Genomic DNA, 18,274 nt, shown 5'->3' on the forward strand with positions numbered 1-18,274 from the left:
CATTGGAATCTATTATTCAAATATGAATACCGTAGATACTCGCATATAAGTTGAAAAATTTATGCCTTAAAATTCATTCAAAAAAACAGAATCGACTTATCCGTGGGGCAACACAATTGTCCATAGAATTTGGGTAATGACATTGTACACTCAACGCTTCACGGTGTTAAGTCACCAGTCATCTGCCGTTTCCCATGGTCTTTGAAATAATTATAAGCCAGCAATACTATTGCTAATTAGCTAGTTTTTTTCTAATTTCATTAAATAATTCTTTAAACTGTGAAATACTTGAATCTGAGTATTAGCTTTTGCAGGTTTTGGATAACAAACATACCATTAGCTGCCACGTGCAACCAGATTTGGAATCAAAAGAACCAAGGCAACGCACGCTATCAATGTGATGCAAGCGCAGCCCGCGATTCAAAAAATTTCTCTGCCTACCTGTTTGTCTTGTCTGAAGAGCTGAAAAGCAGCATCAGGAGAGAGCAGCCTGAAGTAGTCCAGCAGCGGGTGAACTGTCGTGTCCAACAGCAAGCCATGCTGTCTTGTGAAGTCCGGTAACCAATTCGGCTCCCACCGATCAATGTCTGGATATTCCTCCCACGCGAACCTTGCCGTAGCTGCATCGGCTGCGCGAATGCGTTCAGCTGGCAGCCGATCAGTTGGCGTGGCATCGGCTGGTGTCCGATCAGCTGATGCCGGCTTCTCACTCTCTTGCTCGATTCCTGATCACTGCCAATAAAATCCGATTCTGAAAAATCAGAGTCGGACTCAGCGATAATGTGCAAAACATCGTCTGCCGTCACTTCGCTCCCTTGTGACATATCGACGCCATCTTGCCTTTGTTTACATTTCACAACTCACGCACACGCAAGGATTAGTTGCAGAGTCAACGAGTCTAGCATTTCTCCAAGCACGGAGGGAATGCCTGTGACGTGACAGTAAGTTTTGTCGCCATTAACAGCTGATTGTCGCCCTCTATCTCTGATAGCTGTCAAGTTTTATCCATCCATCCATTTTCCAACCCGCTGAATCCGAAACACAGGGTCACAGGGGTCTGCTGGAGCCAATTGTCAAGTTTTACCCTCGACTTATACGCGGGTCATAACAAATTTCGTAATTTTCGGTTTAAACAATACACTCGACTTATCTGCGAGATTGACTAATACGCGAGTATCTACGGTAGGTAAGAAAGAAAGACTTAACACGTTGGTGTCAAATCCATCCATCCATCCATTTTCCAACCCGCTGAATCCGAACACAGGGTCACGGGGGTCTGCTGGAGCCAATTGTCAAGTTTTACCCTCGACTTATACGCGGGTCATAACAAATTTCGTAATTTTCGATTTAAACAATACACTCGACTTATCTGCGAAATTGACTAATACGCGAGTATCTACGGTAGGTAAGAATGAAAGACTTAACACGTTGGTGTCAAATGTTAAACTAAAATCCAGAAGTATAGGAATACTTAATAGTTCAGAATCAGAATTCCAAAGCAGATCATTCTAGAACCCTCCCAAGGGTATTTCAGTGCTTTGTTTTGGAACTGAAAATAGACTAAAACAGTTTTAAATATTTATTATTGTTGGCAAGCAGAACACATTCTAAAATTTTGGCAAGAAAAGGACGATTAGAAAGAAATGGATGATTAGCTACATCAACTCCAGGTGAAAGGGAATGGTTAATATGAAAAGGTATTTTATAAATAAAATGTATGTTAGGGAGCAGTGATAAACATTTGCATGCTACCAATATTGCCATCAGTAAAACTATTTTTATAATTTAAAAAAATGTACCTTGTGTGTCTTGCGCATTTAGTGGTGCTCCACTTTTGATCAAAAGATTAACAATTTTTTCATTTCCCATGCATACAGCAAATGACAAAACATATTCTCCTAAAATAAGACATTAATAAAAGTGAACATTTCTAACCACCATGAGTTGTTATTAGAACAGTGCCATTTAAATTGAAGTAGATAAATTCAACTGTCCAATACTTACCATAGTAACACTGTCCTTTACCTGGGGAAAAAAAAACTCCCCCGTGCACGGGCATTCTTAGTGTCAGCATTTCGTGAAAGGAGTTCTTTCACCATCATCACATTCTGATTCACCACTGCAATGTGCAAAATGGTTTCTCCTTCAAAAGCAAAAAGTTCAGGATAAATTAGCAGACACATCAAATCCATCCATCCATCCATTATCCAACCCGCTATATCCTAACACAGGGTCACGGGAGTCTGCTGGAGCCAACCCCAGCCAACACAGGGTGCAAGGCAAGAAACAAACCCTGGGCAGGGCGCCAGCCCACCGCAGACACATCAAATCAAAATATACTACTAAGTAAGTTTTTGGTTTTTTTTCTGGATGCAAACTTACATTTTTTTTATAGTTTTTGTTATAGATGGGGCAGCAATACTAACCACTGCACCACTGTGAGACCCAGATATAAACATTTTTCACCAGGAATCCTTCCATTCAGGTACTTCTGCTGCTCTTAAGCTAATGTATCCGTGGTGTCAACTGTTCTTGAAGTTCATTACATATATCAAGTTTTATTTTATGCAGAAGGAATCTAGAGTATATCTAAACATGTCTATTGTTTCCATTTAATTCAGGCTCAAAACATGGCACAAAGGGAGTTAGAAAATTGATGGATGGGGGAAATGGACTATGTAGTGAATGTCAAGGTATAATTGACTATAAATTACCTACACAACTGAGCTAAAAATCTGCATTATCCTGGAACAACTGAAGCACAATACAAAGATAAATTTAGTTTAACAGAATGCCAGCCCAGTCTAATTTTATTGAAGAACCTTCAAACTGGTTCTAACTTGTATCTTTTAAAATGGCAGGCTCACTTCCCAACAATAATCACAACTGTGTGAAATACAAACATATGTCCGTGTTCAGTGATGTGTTGAAAGTGTAAACACATCAGTGCCATTTGGGGTTATGTACTCTACTAAGTAAGCGTCCTAATATTTATTGTATATTATTAATCTATGTTTTTGAATATAGTCCTATGTGTATTTTTTTTATTCCATTGTTTGTGTAGTACATTGTGGCCTGTAGAGGGTTTAACAGTACCCCAAACCCCTTTGGCACAACAACTGGACCGAAGAAGTTCTTGTATATTTAACAAACTACCTTCTTGGAGGTCTCCTCCTTCCTTAAAACCTCCACTCCTTCCCAGATAAGTGTTGTCTGTCTCTCCCAACTCTGACTTGGCAGAGTAGAGCGGAACAGTTGCACTAATACTGAACTTGTGAGTACTTCCAGCACCAGAACAATGCACTCAGGATGCACTTCCAGGTCAGGCTGAACTTCCACAAAGTAAGGGAGTCCTCTCCCAGGAGCGCTTTTTGGCAGCTCCTGAGCAATACAACAGGGCTGCCCTGCAGGACTACAGGTCTCACATAGCCATGGGGTTATTCCAAAGTGGAGCCACACCAGAGGCACACTGTCCACCTAGCATATTGGGGAAACAAATGTCTTTTGGGAGGCAGCATCCCTCTGTCCTTCCACTATTCCTGTGTATATATATATATATTGCATGGTTTACTGTCAAATAATGCAAAAAGTATGCGATGTGTTTCGCCCTTATTTGGGCTTATCAGGTGTACACACTCACTGCACCCCACTCGGGGATCGAACCTCAGATGTCAGCATCAGAGGCAAAGCCTCTTTGCGTTGCGCCATGGCGTGTGGTTTGTTTATTTGACAGCCTGGAGATTGGGGTAATTACATTCATAGCATTCGTAGTCTGAATCACAATCTGATTGTATGGGTGGTCACCTACCAGGTAACACTTGTCCGAGGTTCGATCCCTGAGAGGGATGCAGTGAGTTTGTACGCCTGATGAGCCCAAATAAGAGCGAAACACATGTCATGTACTCTTTGCATTATTTGACAGTAAACTATGCAACATTCTATGATCTGCTTCTCTCAACTGAGGGCACCGTGGCGGATGTTTGCCCACTTTCTGACCAACCATAAGCATTACCTGGTAGGTAACCACCCATACAATCAGATTGTCAGTCAGACTACGAACGCGTTCATTTTTGTAATTATTGTGGCCTGTTTAATGAATTATAAAATATTGTCACAAAAAAGTGTGAGTCTAAAGAATTACATACACATCGACTACCATATTTATATACTAGCTTTTAAAATTTTACAATTCTCTTTAAATGTGTCAAATTACATATTTCACAACGCCTTTGCCACATGTAAGTATGTGGTACTGGGATTCATTTCCTTAATTTATATTTTCTGACATAGAAGCAGGAGAGAGGGAGGAACGGAGATTTATGGTAGTCTTGGAGCAATACTAAAGAAAAGCAGTGAAGGTAACAATTACGCTCTCATTTTTTTTCAAGTCATGTTTCTGTAAGAAGATAGAGTCAATATATCACATATGTGCAAAATATGTTTTCTTTGAGTGGCACTAAAACTAAAATAAGTGTCTAGTACCTCTGTAACTCGCTGGTCTGCTAGGTGGGTTACAGTGCTTAATGCCCTAATTTAACAACAAAATTCTACGAAATAGAAGTGTAATGATTATCTCTGCATATTATTCCAGTTTGCAGTATCTTTGCTAAGTTGTGCAAAGAATGCAACATAACCCAAGTAATGTATGGTGTCAGTTTTTAAGCAAGATAGCTGCTACAGAGAATTTTTTTAACGTGTCAGGAGCAAAGGTGTAGGTACGGCAGTGTTTTCCAACCATTTTTCTGTGGTGGCACACTTTCTGTAACCCAAAAAATCCAAGGCATACCATGATTCTACCAACCACAAAAGCATTAAATCTATACACTTGCTTAACTGTCTGAAGGGGTAGGGCTATCAGAGATTTCAGCAGTCCTATATGGCACACCTGGGTAGCTCTCATTGCACACCAGTTGAAAACACCTAGGTGGAGTATAATTATAAAGTCGTTGATGGTGATGAACAATTGAGGATGCCATTGGCGGTGTTTTAAATTAAGTTTTAATGTATGCCCATTTAAGAGATGCTTAAGATTTCAGTTAAGCTGTCTTTAGCAGTGCATTCAAAGTCTACAGTCATTTCAGTTGTTTAATTTTTACTTTGACATGTCTGTGTCTCATATGCTATGCCAATTTGAGATTTTTTTTGTGATCAATTTTTTATTAAGCAAAAATAAATTGACAGGAATTAAACAGACATAACATACAAAGTAAGCCAACCAACCCGCACCACCCTCTTCCACCCAACCTGAGCCAAGGGATTATTTAAAAAAAATATAAAGATCTTGCAAGCTGAGATTTAAACAATTGAGCCGCAGCAGACCAGGATTCAATTACATTACTGGAAGCACCATTAATCTGCGCTGCAGACAATTCCATGAGTATTAAATTGTAGAAGGAGGTCTGCCAGTTGTCGACATGTGTCTTCCAACTGGAGGCAATAATTAGTTTGGCTGCCAGGGGTCCCGGACATAATCACTTGCATTCAGAGAATTTGAGCAAAAGTCTGGAAAGGTTTCAAAGAAGAAAGATTTGAGGTAATGAAGGCATAATGCAGGAAAGAAAAGAAGACAGTAGGTGACATACATGTGCCCAAAAAGAAAAGACAGAGTGACAGTGCCAGAACATGTGGAGAAAGTGCTGGGTAAACCAAAGGAACATAACTGACAGAGAGGATCAGTAGTGAGGCCCATCAGAAACCGCTTGCGGGGAGTAGGATAGGGTCTGTGTAGAATTTCTGTGTAGAAGTTCTGTGTAGAGAACTGTGTCCCATGAAAGGGGTAAAGGGAGAGGGGAAAGGTCTCTGGACCAAACAAAAATCAAGGGCAGAGGTTTATAGGATGCTTTGCAAAGTAAAGAGTAGACAGGGAGAGAAAGAACAAAACAATGAGTACAATGAGTGTTTTGGTAGGGGAGTAGTCAGGGATATCCCACATGTCCAGAGCACTGGTAGGAATTTAAGTTAGAAAAGGAAACTGGAACCAGGGAGATTAAAATGTGCTTGTAAAGACTGGAATGTCATAAGCCCTGAATTATTAAACAGACCGCCCAGTAAATTAATTCCAGCATGCTGCCAAAGAGGAAATACACAGGGCCGGCCACCTATTGAGAGAGCGGGGTTATGAAATACAAGAGTGAGGGAGTGCCATTTTCCAGAAGTTCCAGATGTTGATGACGTATGGCAAAATACAGTATATACTCACATATAAGTTGGGTCTTGAAACCCCAAAAATTGATCATAAAATCAGACCCCGACTTATACACCCGTTAAAATATGTATATATTTTTTTTTTACATCTTCTTGCCTCCTCCAATCTCGCATCAGATTCTCAGACACCTCGAATTTTGTTGCAGCAGCGCAGTTACAACGTTTAATTTAAAACTAGTTTTATATTATCTTCTGATCGAACGCTCCATCGTAGATAAGGGATGCTCTTATGATAAAGGTGTATGAGGGTGTGAGATACAAAAAACATAAATCAGTGCAAACGTTGCTTCAAAATAGTGCGGGTATTACAGTGTGGTCACGTAGGCACAATAGGGAGAGAGAGAGAGAGAGGTTAGGAGCACACACTGATACAGCGCATTGACGCACCCACATAGAAACAAAGGCAGTGTGCTCCGTGGTTACTCTCTCAGGTGGGCGTTAGCATATCATAATCTCTTGGACCAATAGCGTGAGTTTTCCACCTTCAACTTATATGACTGACATTATAAAATACCAGAAATTATACTGTAAAATCAAGTCCCGACTTATCCGTGGGAGAACTTATCCTCAAGTATATATGGTAGTTCCCAAGGAAAGTTTGGTGACTTCAAGGAGGAGAATTAATACATTGGCCTTCTTTTCAACTTGCCTTTTAGGAAGGCATTCAAATTCGGGTTGTACTTGCTGAAGCAGTATTTTGTTAAAAGGTTAGGTTTCAGGTCATTGTTTAAGTTTAAACTATGGCATTACATTTTAAAAAATTCCTTTGTTTTTATTCTACATTAATTTTGTGATTCATTGTATACAGTATTTACTTCATGATTTATGTATTTATTTCATGATTGCATGTTTTAATGTTTGATGCAATTAATCATGACAACACAAACACACTAACACGCAGGGTGAACCAAAGCCTGGTGGACAGTTTAAGCATGAAGCAAGAAAGGCAGTAGTAAGGACACTCATTTAAAGTTCCCTCTCACAAAGAAAAGGGCATTGTTTCGAGTGCCATGGACTAGGATAACAGTGGAGGCATTGTCCTTAATGGCGGCCCAATTGGACTTGGGTTCCCGGAGTTCAGCTGCAGTGGCCACAGATTGTGGAAAATGTCAGCAAAGGACTAACCCTATTAATTGCTTGGTTTTGTCTCCCAGCAGAGGACAGGCATCAAAACAAGTTCTGCATTGGACTAACCCCCTCACAGGACTGGCTGCTGACTCATATAAGGCTCAGCTGAGGGGGGAGTTATGTAAACGCCATGAAGGGCATGCAGGTATCCTGGCTGGATGGGAAAATTACTTCTTGCCTTGGTGGAGGTATATAAAGGATGGACCGGCAGAAGCTGTGGCTGTGTTTCTCCTGAGGCATTACCATCTGGACACCTGCAGAGGTACATGGGAGATAGAGTCTGGAAATGCACCCCTGTCTGGCCCTGGGTGCCATTTGAGGGCACTGTCAGGTGAGGACCTGCCTGGTTTACACATGACCCGTAAGTGCTTCCAAGATGACAGACTATTGCACCAGAAGCATTTGGGTAGTGACTAGCACTCAACAGGAGTGGAAGGAGAGAAGGAGGAGACACTTGATTGTAATTGTGGTTGATTGCTTTTGTACAATTGGTGATCAATTTTTGTGCAATAAAATCCTTTATTTGAACACAGGACTGTGTTGGGAATATTGCTTTGCAGGTTTGGGGCTCAGTGGTGCATCCTTGTGGTCACTCTAACTATCTGTCTGTCTGTCTGTCTGTCTGTCTGTCTGTCTGTCTGTCTGTCTGTCTGTCTGTCTGTCTGTACGTGCGTGTGTGTGTGTGTCTCATTATATGTGTGTCATTTGACTCTTTTCAGTCTTATTTTCCAAACCTCACAGGAGTAAAGTAATAATTCATCCGATACAAATGAAAAATGCATATTTGCTTACCCTTGTATAGGTCACATAAAATTGCCTCATTGATCAAAAAGGGATAGAAATCCAGTAACACTTCAAGGGCTTCTTTATTGTTGTACAATGCAGCAACATGTAACACATTTTCACCCACTGCTCCTGTTGGATACAGCTCCAGTAAATTATAAAAGATTTATTTTAACTTCTAATTTCTAAATTTCTAACTTACAAGATATTTTACAGCTAAACAAAGGAGGGAAAGAGAAGGGGGATGACTTAGCACCATCTTTAAAAATCAGTATGAACACCCTCAGAAGCAATTTTAACAACAGTGTACTAAGACTAAGGGATTTTCAGCCTGGGGTTAAATGACAGAGAAACTAACTAAAGTCTCATCCTGCACTGAGGCTGTATGACCTTATAATGAGAGTAAAATTATTTGCATTAGTATTTTCTACAAATCTAAAATAAAGTAAAATAAAAAGATCTGCATGAATTAAAAACTGATCACATTTTAAGTGCTTCCAAAATTAAATGGTAGTATTAAATGCATTTAGATGTTTCCAGTACATGTCTCAGGCACTGCTAACTTTGCATAAAAATATGTAAGCAATATCACTGTATAGAAAGTCAAAAACACATATGAGTACCTTGTTATGAATAAACAATACTTACTAATGATCAGAGACTTGGTAGAAATGTAAAAAAGAAACAAAAACACTGGCATACCATTAGTTCTAGAGAAACGCTGAGCCCTACTCATCCACAGATGATCTGACAGAGCCAAGATGCACACCACTTGTGTATACGTTTTCAGCAACACATAGACTTGACTGCTCAAGTGAGTGTGTATTCTCAGATAACATTTAGAATATCAGTATTACAGACTACTTGTGCTGTGTATGTTCACGAAGAAGCAACTGTGGGCACTAGCCTTTTTCAATAAAAAAACAAATCACAGACCTTTAATATGTTTTCTTTTTTATATACTGTATATCTCATTGTGTTGTACTTAATGTTTACAGTTATATCCAGAAGCTGCTATTGGACTGTCAGTATTCTTTCTAAAACATGCAAGTAATAATCACATTGTACTATTTACACAGCACTTAGTGTTGCTGCCAGCTTTATCTAGTCGTCCAGTCCTCCCCAACCATGAAAGGGTGGCATAAGAATCACCAGTGACAGACTGCTTGTCATATGCAAAAAATATTTTGGAACAGCCAGGGAGACTTTAGGCCATTTTGCCTACAATAAATGGACTTTGGTTCACATTTTCGCAATGATTTCTAGAACCAGAGGTTTATTTTCTTGCTTGTGCTTTGATTTCATTATGGACTTAGAACTAAAGTATACATCACATATTAAATGTATTGTAAAGATGGTGGGTTTTTTTTTCACTTTTTATATTGTTGCAGGATGCTGAACACATGCCATTCTTTTTAATTAACTAGGTTATTCACTCCTGTCAGGACTACCAAGAAAAGATATAGATCAGCTGAAGCAAAAAGTTTTAACCAAAAAGAGAAAACCTGAGCACATTTTGTCTGCATTAGCAACATTACTTTGGAGGCCTGTGATTTTTAGGATTGATTTAAAATACTCTTAATTGTATTTATTGCTCTTGCAACCTTCCCAAATTTTGGAATCCCTGTCCACTTGCATCCCCACATGTAACTTCAGATCCCTAACTTGTTTTATTTACAATTTATTTATATTGTATCTGTTGTAATACATTAAAATTAATATTGAATTAATGTTTTATTTTAGTTAGTAATAATTTCTTTTGTCTTCATTTTCTCTTTCTGATACACAGTAAATCTGCAGTCAGCTTTTATGCTGAATATGATGGAGGATGCTACCATTAAGATGATGCCCACAGCGTCATATCTTCTCATACTGTTCATCATGTGTTGTCAATAATAGCTATCGCATTTCAGTACTGCTGAACACTCAAGTTGTGCTGGGCAGTCTTTTGGCCTTGGGACCCCTACAAGTTTATTTTCTCCAGCACTCATGCTGTCAGCAAATTTTGTTTTTGCCCATCCCTAGACCAAGTTACCAAACCATATGTTTTCAGATCATACACAGACATTTACCATACAGAGACTTTCAAACTATTTACATTGAACTGTAATATAATTTAAGAATGTCCATTAGGCATTCTTCCTTCTCTACCTTTTGTTCATTTTTTAAATTTGTTTCATTATTTGTTATACTTTGAGCTACACTTTTGTATGAAAACCAGCCTCGACACAGACAGGCAGACACCAATAGTTCAAACACCACTGCATGTTTATTTACAATTTACGGTGAGTAAAAGTCCCTCACACAACCCAGTGCCCCTGCACCACACACCCTCAGTCCAGGCCTCTCCTCTCCTCTCCTCTCCTAACCTAACCTCTCCTCTGAGCTTCGTCCTCTTCAACCCGACTCCAGCTGATTACTGGAGGGAGACAGCCCCTTTTATGTCCACCCGAACGTGCTCCAGGTGCCCCCTGATGAGTTTCCTGCAGCACTTCCTTGTGTGGCGGAAGTGCCACATGAGCACCCGGAAGCACTCTGGGTGTCCCTGGTATTCCTTCTGCCAGCACCTCTTGGTGTGTCGGAAGTGCTGACATCCAGGGCTTCATAGTCTTCAGGGCACCCCCTGGCAGTGGCCACAAAGCCCTATAGGGTTGAGCTTCCATGCTCAATTCCCGTGGCCCCCATACAAACCAGGGCATAGTCCCTCTCCCGATCCTTCTCAGCGTCCCGGCTGGGCACAGCCCCCAGCCGCCCGCCACAGTATATAAAGTAACTAAATGTTGTTGTTCCTTTCCACCATTGCTGACTGTTCTCAGCATACATAAGGGATAATATGAACAGCTTGCATTATTATCATCAGCAAAATATATAAAATCACTGAGTCCAAACAGGATCCAATCCACATGTTGATTAGCATATACAAGTAAGACTTTTACTCTGCTCTGTGCACATAATCATTGATGTCCCTGTAAACACGTTAACTGGGCCGCCTGCAATGTACTTTTTTAAAATGGGTTTACCTTATGAGGCTGCCTCTTGGATGAGCTAGAAAAGCGCGTGTTATCTGTTTTCCCTAGGGGCACGTGTGACAGAGTTTGTATGTGTGAACTAACTGGCAATAAACTCAAGGTACCCTCCATACCGGTCTGCTCTACTTCGTTACTTTATTAAAGAGCAGCGTCTATGCCAACACATCAAGACATCAGTTCATCACATGACAGATATAAGTATATATTCAGTAAATACAGTATGTACGTGTGCGCATGCAGTTATATATACATAGCTACCCGTCTAAGACGAGTTGAAATCTAAGTAATTTGAGTTCTCTGATACAAGGGTTGTCCCTTTGGTCAACACACCTAATCCCTTTCCCTCGCGGTGACATCCTTTCCCCCCTCAGATAGAGCTGCCCGTTTTCAGAGCTTCCTCTTGATGTTATTTGTCAAAACTGACTACTCTATTCAAAGTGCTTTTGCTGCAAAAATGCCCCAACTGACTACTGCTGAATATTTCTTGGGAAATGATTGGGCACTCATCCATTGCCCACCGTGCAAAGTTTTCAGTCATTGATATTACAGCTATAAATCTCATTTACGTGGCCCGAGCAGGTGCAAGAAAGTCACTGCCACGCTCCTATTGCCGCCGTTTTGTTGATTTGTGCTGCCTTGTTGAAATAAGCTACACATGGCAAATATTTACGTTTAAAAGTGAAAACGTCAAAATGAACATAACATTTTTATGCTATTACTTATCATCAGCCGAATTTTTTTTTCTAAGGTTGCACATACCAATCGTATTCAGTTTACAATCACAACAATGCCGGACAAAAAAAAAAAAAAAAACATTAAAATGGGGAAGGCACTGGATTGAGTTATTAGATATGTCTGCTCCTAATGGCTTAAAACGACAAATAATAATTTTAGTAGGGTGTGTTTTAATTAATTTTATTTTAATTATTTATTTAAGGAACTTATTTATTGACTGCTCTTTTAGAATAAATGTACACTGTGCATGCGCAGCAGCACATCTCAATAGGTTGCGTGGTTCGACAGAACACCTAGTGTATAACGTTGGACAGCAGAACAGGCAGATATAATTCTCTCTTTTTTTTAGACCCTGAATTGGTATTTTTATTATAATTCTCCTACATGTTTTGCTTATTTTTCATTATTTTTCTTCATAACCCTATCAACCAGGCAGTCACAAAGATAACACAAATGCACTTGTACTTTTATTAACGTGGATTGCTTGAGATCTTAGTGATTTAGTGTTTTATCTATGCTGTATTTAGATGTGTACCCAAAGTTACATAACAGAAGATGGTGCTCTACCAGTGGGCAATGCCAAGATGAAATACCATTAATGTATCATTTCCTCGAGGAGAAAATGAAGGCAATCCGTCATAATGATTGATGAAAATTTCAAAAATATTTATAAAGTATCTTTATATATAATACGCTACCGTGGCTGTTCGTTTGTCTGTCTAGGATTTTAAATCACCTGTAGCTCGCAAACCGTTTGAACTGCTGACCTAAAATCTGGTACACATATACTATGTGACGTCTACTATAAGCTTTCGAGGTTTAATTGACCTCCAAGGTTATTCCTCTTGTTATTTTTATTTTATTTCATTGTAGAATCAACTCTCGGCTGCAGCCAGCAGGGCGGCCGTGTGACACATGCGTACGGCGCCCATCTCATCCCTTCGTCGTCACTTCCAATACCTCTTCATATCTTAAATCATTCTTGAGGCAGGTTGAAGAAAATTAAAGAAAATGTACTAAGTAATTGCAACACAAACACTACCGTATCAGTTTTAATGCGAAGAGATGCCGACAAAAGAAAAGAAGAAGCGGGTCACTAGGGTGGAGAAAACAAGAGCTGCAAGCGCATCAACCTCTGAGCAAACGAATGCTAAACGTACAGGGAAAGAGGATGAAAACTAGGAATGCTCAAGTCAAGTGTATTCACTGCACGCGCCACTACTGGTTATTGTATAAATAGTATATATGCGGTGCAAAACAATTAGTTTTCATTTCTAAAACACCACTGATATTTCTATTTTGAAAGAGCAGTAATCTCTTGAGATTTCGTATTTCTGCCGTAATCTCATCATCTTCAAAGAGGTAATTTGCTTTGGGTTTTATCTGTACTGAAAATGACGTGTTCTTCCATTGATCATTTCTAGGTTTCTCAAGGGATGGTTGCTTTCTCCATTCTAAAGACGTTTGTAGGTTGACATGCAGTGTGATACTGGGCACAGCAATTGAGTGGTGTCACTTTCAAGGCTGAGTCTTGTACTACAACAGATGCTGTCAGGATATCCTTTCTTCCAAGAGTGTGAAATGACAAATTATTAAAATGAACAAGAATACATTTAATGTATTGAACATACTGCAAAGATAAGACAAGTAAGAGCCATTCCCATCTGAAGGACTTAATTCTGGTTGCTTTGGTTAGTCATCTGTAATGTGCCTTTAGAAGCCATTATTAAGGTAATCTTTTGTTTATTTTATTTGCCAGTTGTTTCTTTGCTAACTCATGCATATGGATGTGTTTATATGGACAAAGAGTTCATGCATTATGCTTGCCTCTCACATATACATTTTGGATAAATGTTTTCCTACTCACCTCTTTCACGTGGATTGGTATCCTTACCATTCAATAATCTCAGTAACTCCTTTACATTGTTTTCTTTTGCAGCTTTGAACAAGCTATTTTCTTTTCTGAACAAGGAAAGCAAAAAATTACAGTTACTATTAAAATGTATACAAAATTTCAGCCGTGTTTTAAGTAGTTGAAATGTACTGTCATTGAGCCCTTCCCACACACATTTTCCCTTATATTGCCAGAAAAGGAAAAGCATATAGAATGTATACTTTATTTGCTTTCAAAAAAGTAGAGTTCACTAGATAGACAATGAAACTTACACATAAACGGTTGCCTGATGTCATCATATTCATCTGTAATTCTTTCAGCTTTGATGCCACACCTACACTTTAGATTCCTGATTTTACTTTCCACTGTAATGCAAAATATAGCAAATTTTCTAGTAGTTGCAGTTTTTACTTACCCAGTTATATTTCCATTGAAAATGGGTCCTAAACTCTTGCTTTGCAACTTCATAGTTTCCTTGTCAGAATTTTTTGAGTGTCTAGAATTGATAAGTGGTGTAGTAGGTCTGATAAATCGGTTAAACAAATAGTGTAATGCTCGTGTGATGGATGTCATCTGTGTGATTTTCTTAATGTTCATTACTCTGTACTGTTTGCAGTGCCATAATTGCTTCTTCAACAAGTTGTCATGTAATGCATTAACATTAAGGAGGTCATCTTTTTCACTCATTGGTGTTTTACAGAGCTCATCCTTGGAATGAACGAGTTTTGTTTTCGTCAAGTGTTAAATACCGGAGCCAATGTTATAGATGAAAACAAAAGGGTGGTTCCTGTTGCTTTTCCTTTTGAAAGGTCATCTTAATTTCAGGACATGACTTTCGAAAAAAAAGTATAATTCTCATTGAAGTATTTGGATGCTCAGCTGTTAAAATACTGTAAATCAAAATACAGAAGCTAAGCTAATTTTACAGATAAAGCAAAGTGCTCCTATTTCTTTCTAGTATCTGCAGCTTTTCATTTTATTTGTGTTTGCAGTGTCATCCTAAATTTTTGATCTGTGTGCATTGTTGATGTATACTCTAATATTCTTTGGTCTATAAACCATCTTATGATGATGCATGCTGTTTTTTTGTGTATTGAATGCATACACTCCTGGTGCATCTCCACATTTTTAGATTCAATGTTTTAACCATTTTTATTTCCGGACTTAACTTTTAACACAACTTGAGAACTTCATCTTAGTGCCTATTCATTTTCAGAAATGATCAATAGTGTCTTTACCTCTGCAACTGACCATTCTCATTATCTTTTCATTTCACTTTGTGATTTTGTCTAAAAGGGGAAAAGATATGGTGGAGTGATGGCTCTGAGGCTAGAGATCTGCACTGGCAATTGGAAGGTTGCCGGTTCGAATCCCATAAAATGCCAAAGGGGACTCTGCCCTGTTGGGCCCTTGAGCAAGGCCCTTAAACTGCAATTGCTAAGCACTTTGAGTAGTGAGAAAAGCGCTATATAAATACCAAAAAAATATTTAAAAAAATATAGAAATTATTAAGACCTTTTTTTTCTTTGGTAAGCTTATCATGAACCTAACATTCATTGGATTCAGTAAGCATTCAGACTCCTTCGCATTCTGCTCATTTTATTGTGTTGTACATTTCATTTTAAATGGATACATTTGCCATTTTTGCCTATCAGTCTACACTCAACTCACTCACATAATTACGAGGTGAAAATATGTTTTCACAAAGGTTTGCAAACTTATTAAAAATCAAACACTGAAATCTATCATTCATAAGTCTTCTTCTTTCGGCTGCTCCTGTTGCGGTATGCCACAGCGGATCATCTTGTTCTATATCATCCTGTCTTCTGGATCTTGTTCTATTACACCCATCACGTGCATGTCCTCTCTCACCACATCCATAAACCTTCTTTTAGGCCTTCCTCTTTTTCTCTTCCCTGGTAGCTCTATCCGTAACATCCTTTCCCAAGTACTAGGGTGTTGTACCATGTTAGCCATTATGAATGTAGAGAAAAGCCAAGCAAAATGACACCTTTTATTGGCTGACTAAAAAGATTATGAAGGGGCCTGAGTTGCCTCGAAAGCTTGCATATTGTAATCTTTTTAGTTAGCCAATAAAAGGTGTCATTTTGCTTGGCTTTTCTCTACATTCTTTCCCAATATACCCAGCATCTCTCCTCTGCACATGTCCAAACCAACGCAATCTCCCCTCTCTGACTTTGTCTCCAAACCGTTCAACCTGAGCTGACCCTCTAATGCACTCATTTCTAATCCTGTCCATCCTCATCATACCCAATGCAAATGTTAGCATCTTTAACTCTCCTACCTCCAGCTCTGTCACTGCTTTCTGGTCAGTGCCACCGTCTCCAACCCATATAACATAGCTGGTCTCACTACTGTCCTGTAGACCTTCCCTTTCACTCTTGCTGACACCGTCTGTCACAAATCACTCCTGACACTCTTCTCTACCCATTCCATTCTGCCTGCACTCTCTTTTTCACCTCTCTTCCACAATCCCTGTTACTCTTTTCTGTTGATCCCAAGTATTTAAACTCATCCACCTTCGCCAACTCCACTCCCTGCATCCTCACCATTCCACTGACCTCCCTCTTATTTACACACATGTATTCTGTCTTGTTCCTACTGACCTTCATTCCTCTCATCTCTAGAGCATATCTGCACCTCTCCAGGGTCTCCTCAACCTGCTCCCTACTATTGCTACAGATTGCAATGTCATCCGCAAACATCATAGTCCACGGGGACTCCTGTCTAATCTCATCTGTCAACCTGTCCATCAAGATTGCAAATAGGAAAGGGCTCAGAGCCGATCCCTGATGTAATCCCACCTCCATGTTGAATTCATCCGTCACTCCTACCGCAGACCTCACCACTGTCACACTTCCCTTGTACATATCCTGTACAACTCTTAAACATACTTCTCTGCCACTCTCAACTTCCTCATACAATTCCACAAGTCCTCTCGAAGCACCTGGTTATATATTTTCCCCAGGTCCACAAAGACGTAATGCAACTCCTTCTGGCCTTCGCTATACTTCTCCATCAACACCCTCAGAGCAAACATCACATCTGTGGTGCTCTTTCCTGGAATGAAACCATACTGCTGCTCACTAATCATCACCTTCCTTCTTAACCTAGCTTCCACTACTCTTTCCCATAACTTCATGCTGTGGCTCATCAGTTTTATCCCCCTGTAGTTACTACAGCTCTGAACATCCCCTTATTCTTAAAAATCAGTACCAGTACACTTCTTCTCTTTAGCCTTCGCTGCATCCCTCTTCACCTTGAGCCTTATCTCCTTGTACTCTTGTCTACTTTCTGCATCTCTCTGACTATCCCACTTCTTCTTTGCCATCCTCTTCCTCTGTATACTCTCCTGTACTTCCACATTCCACCACTAGGTTTCCTTTTCCTTCTTCCTCTGTCCAGATGTCATGCCAAGCACCCTTCTTGCTGTCACTCTTACTACTTCTGCTGTGGTTACCCAGCTGTCTGGTAACTCTTAACTGCAACCCAGTGCCTGTCTTACCTCCTCCCTGAACTGAACCTTGCAGTCTTCCTTTTTCAAATTCCACCATTTGATTCTTGGCTCTGCCGTCACTCTCCTCTTCTTCTTGATCTCCGCACCAACGTCATCCTACAGACCACCATCCTATGCTGCAAAACTACACTTTCCCCTGCCACCACTTGGCAGTTTTCAGTGTCCTTCAGATTGACCCTTCTGCATATGATATAATCTACCTGTGTGCATCTTCCTGCAGTCTTGTATGTTACCCTATGTTCCTCCCTCTTTTTAGGATACATATTCACCACAGTCATATCCATCCTTTCGCAAAATCCAATATCCAATACAACTCGGAGTCCTGCCATGGGCAAAAGTTCGCTGATGACACTGCTATCATGGGCTGCATCAGGAATGGGCTGGAGGAGGAGTATAGGGACCTAATCAATGACTTTGTTAAATGGTGCGACTCAAACCACCTACACCTGAACACCAGCAAAACCAAAGAGCTGGTGGGGGATTTTAGGAGGCCCAGACCCCTCATAGACCCAGTGATCATCAAAGGTGACTGTGTGCAGATGGTGCAGACCTATAAATATCTGGGAGTGCAGCTGGATGATAAATTAGACTGGACTGCCAATACTGATGCGCTGTGCAAGAAAGGACAGAGCCGGTTATACTACCTTAGAAGGCTGGCGTCCTTCAACATCTGCAATAAGATGCTGCAGATGTTCTATCAGACAGTTGTGGCGAGCGCCCTCTTCTACGCAGTGGTGTGCTGGGGAGGCAGCATTAAGAGGAAAGACGCCTCACGTCTGGACAAACTGGTGAGGAAGGCAAGCTCTATTGTTGGCATGGAGCTGGACAGTTTAACATCTGTGGCAGAGCGAAGGGCGCTCAGCAGGCTCCTATCAATTATGGAGAATCCACTGCATCCACTTAATAGTATCATCTCCAGACAGAAGAGCAGCTTCAGCGACAGACTGCTGTCACTGTCCTGCT

At 40.1% G+C, this 18,274-nt stretch overlaps 1 protein-coding gene across 1 annotated transcript in view; it reads right to left on the reverse strand.

The window, feature by feature from the left end:
• LOC114646331 (transient receptor potential cation channel subfamily V member 6-like) overlaps window positions 1-14,479 on the reverse strand; it is a 48,207-nt gene extending 33,728 nt beyond the window's left edge. Inside the window, 6 exon segments of the mRNA XM_028794484.2 lie at window positions 1,800-1,898; window positions 2,005-2,033; window positions 2,035-2,143; window positions 8,125-8,247; window positions 13,747-13,841; window positions 14,189-14,479. Of these exon segments, the coding sequence (XP_028650317.2) occupies window positions 1,800-1,898; window positions 2,005-2,033; window positions 2,035-2,143; window positions 8,125-8,247; window positions 13,747-13,841; window positions 14,189-14,460 (727 nt within the window). The 5' untranslated portion in view covers window positions 14,461-14,479.
• Window positions 14,480-18,274: the final 3,795 nt, after the last annotated feature.

Source organism: Erpetoichthys calabaricus, chromosome 2, assembly GCF_900747795.2.
Source record: "Erpetoichthys calabaricus chromosome 2, fErpCal1.3, whole genome shotgun sequence".
Taxonomy (NCBI): domain Eukaryota; kingdom Metazoa; phylum Chordata; class Cladistia; order Polypteriformes; family Polypteridae; genus Erpetoichthys; species Erpetoichthys calabaricus.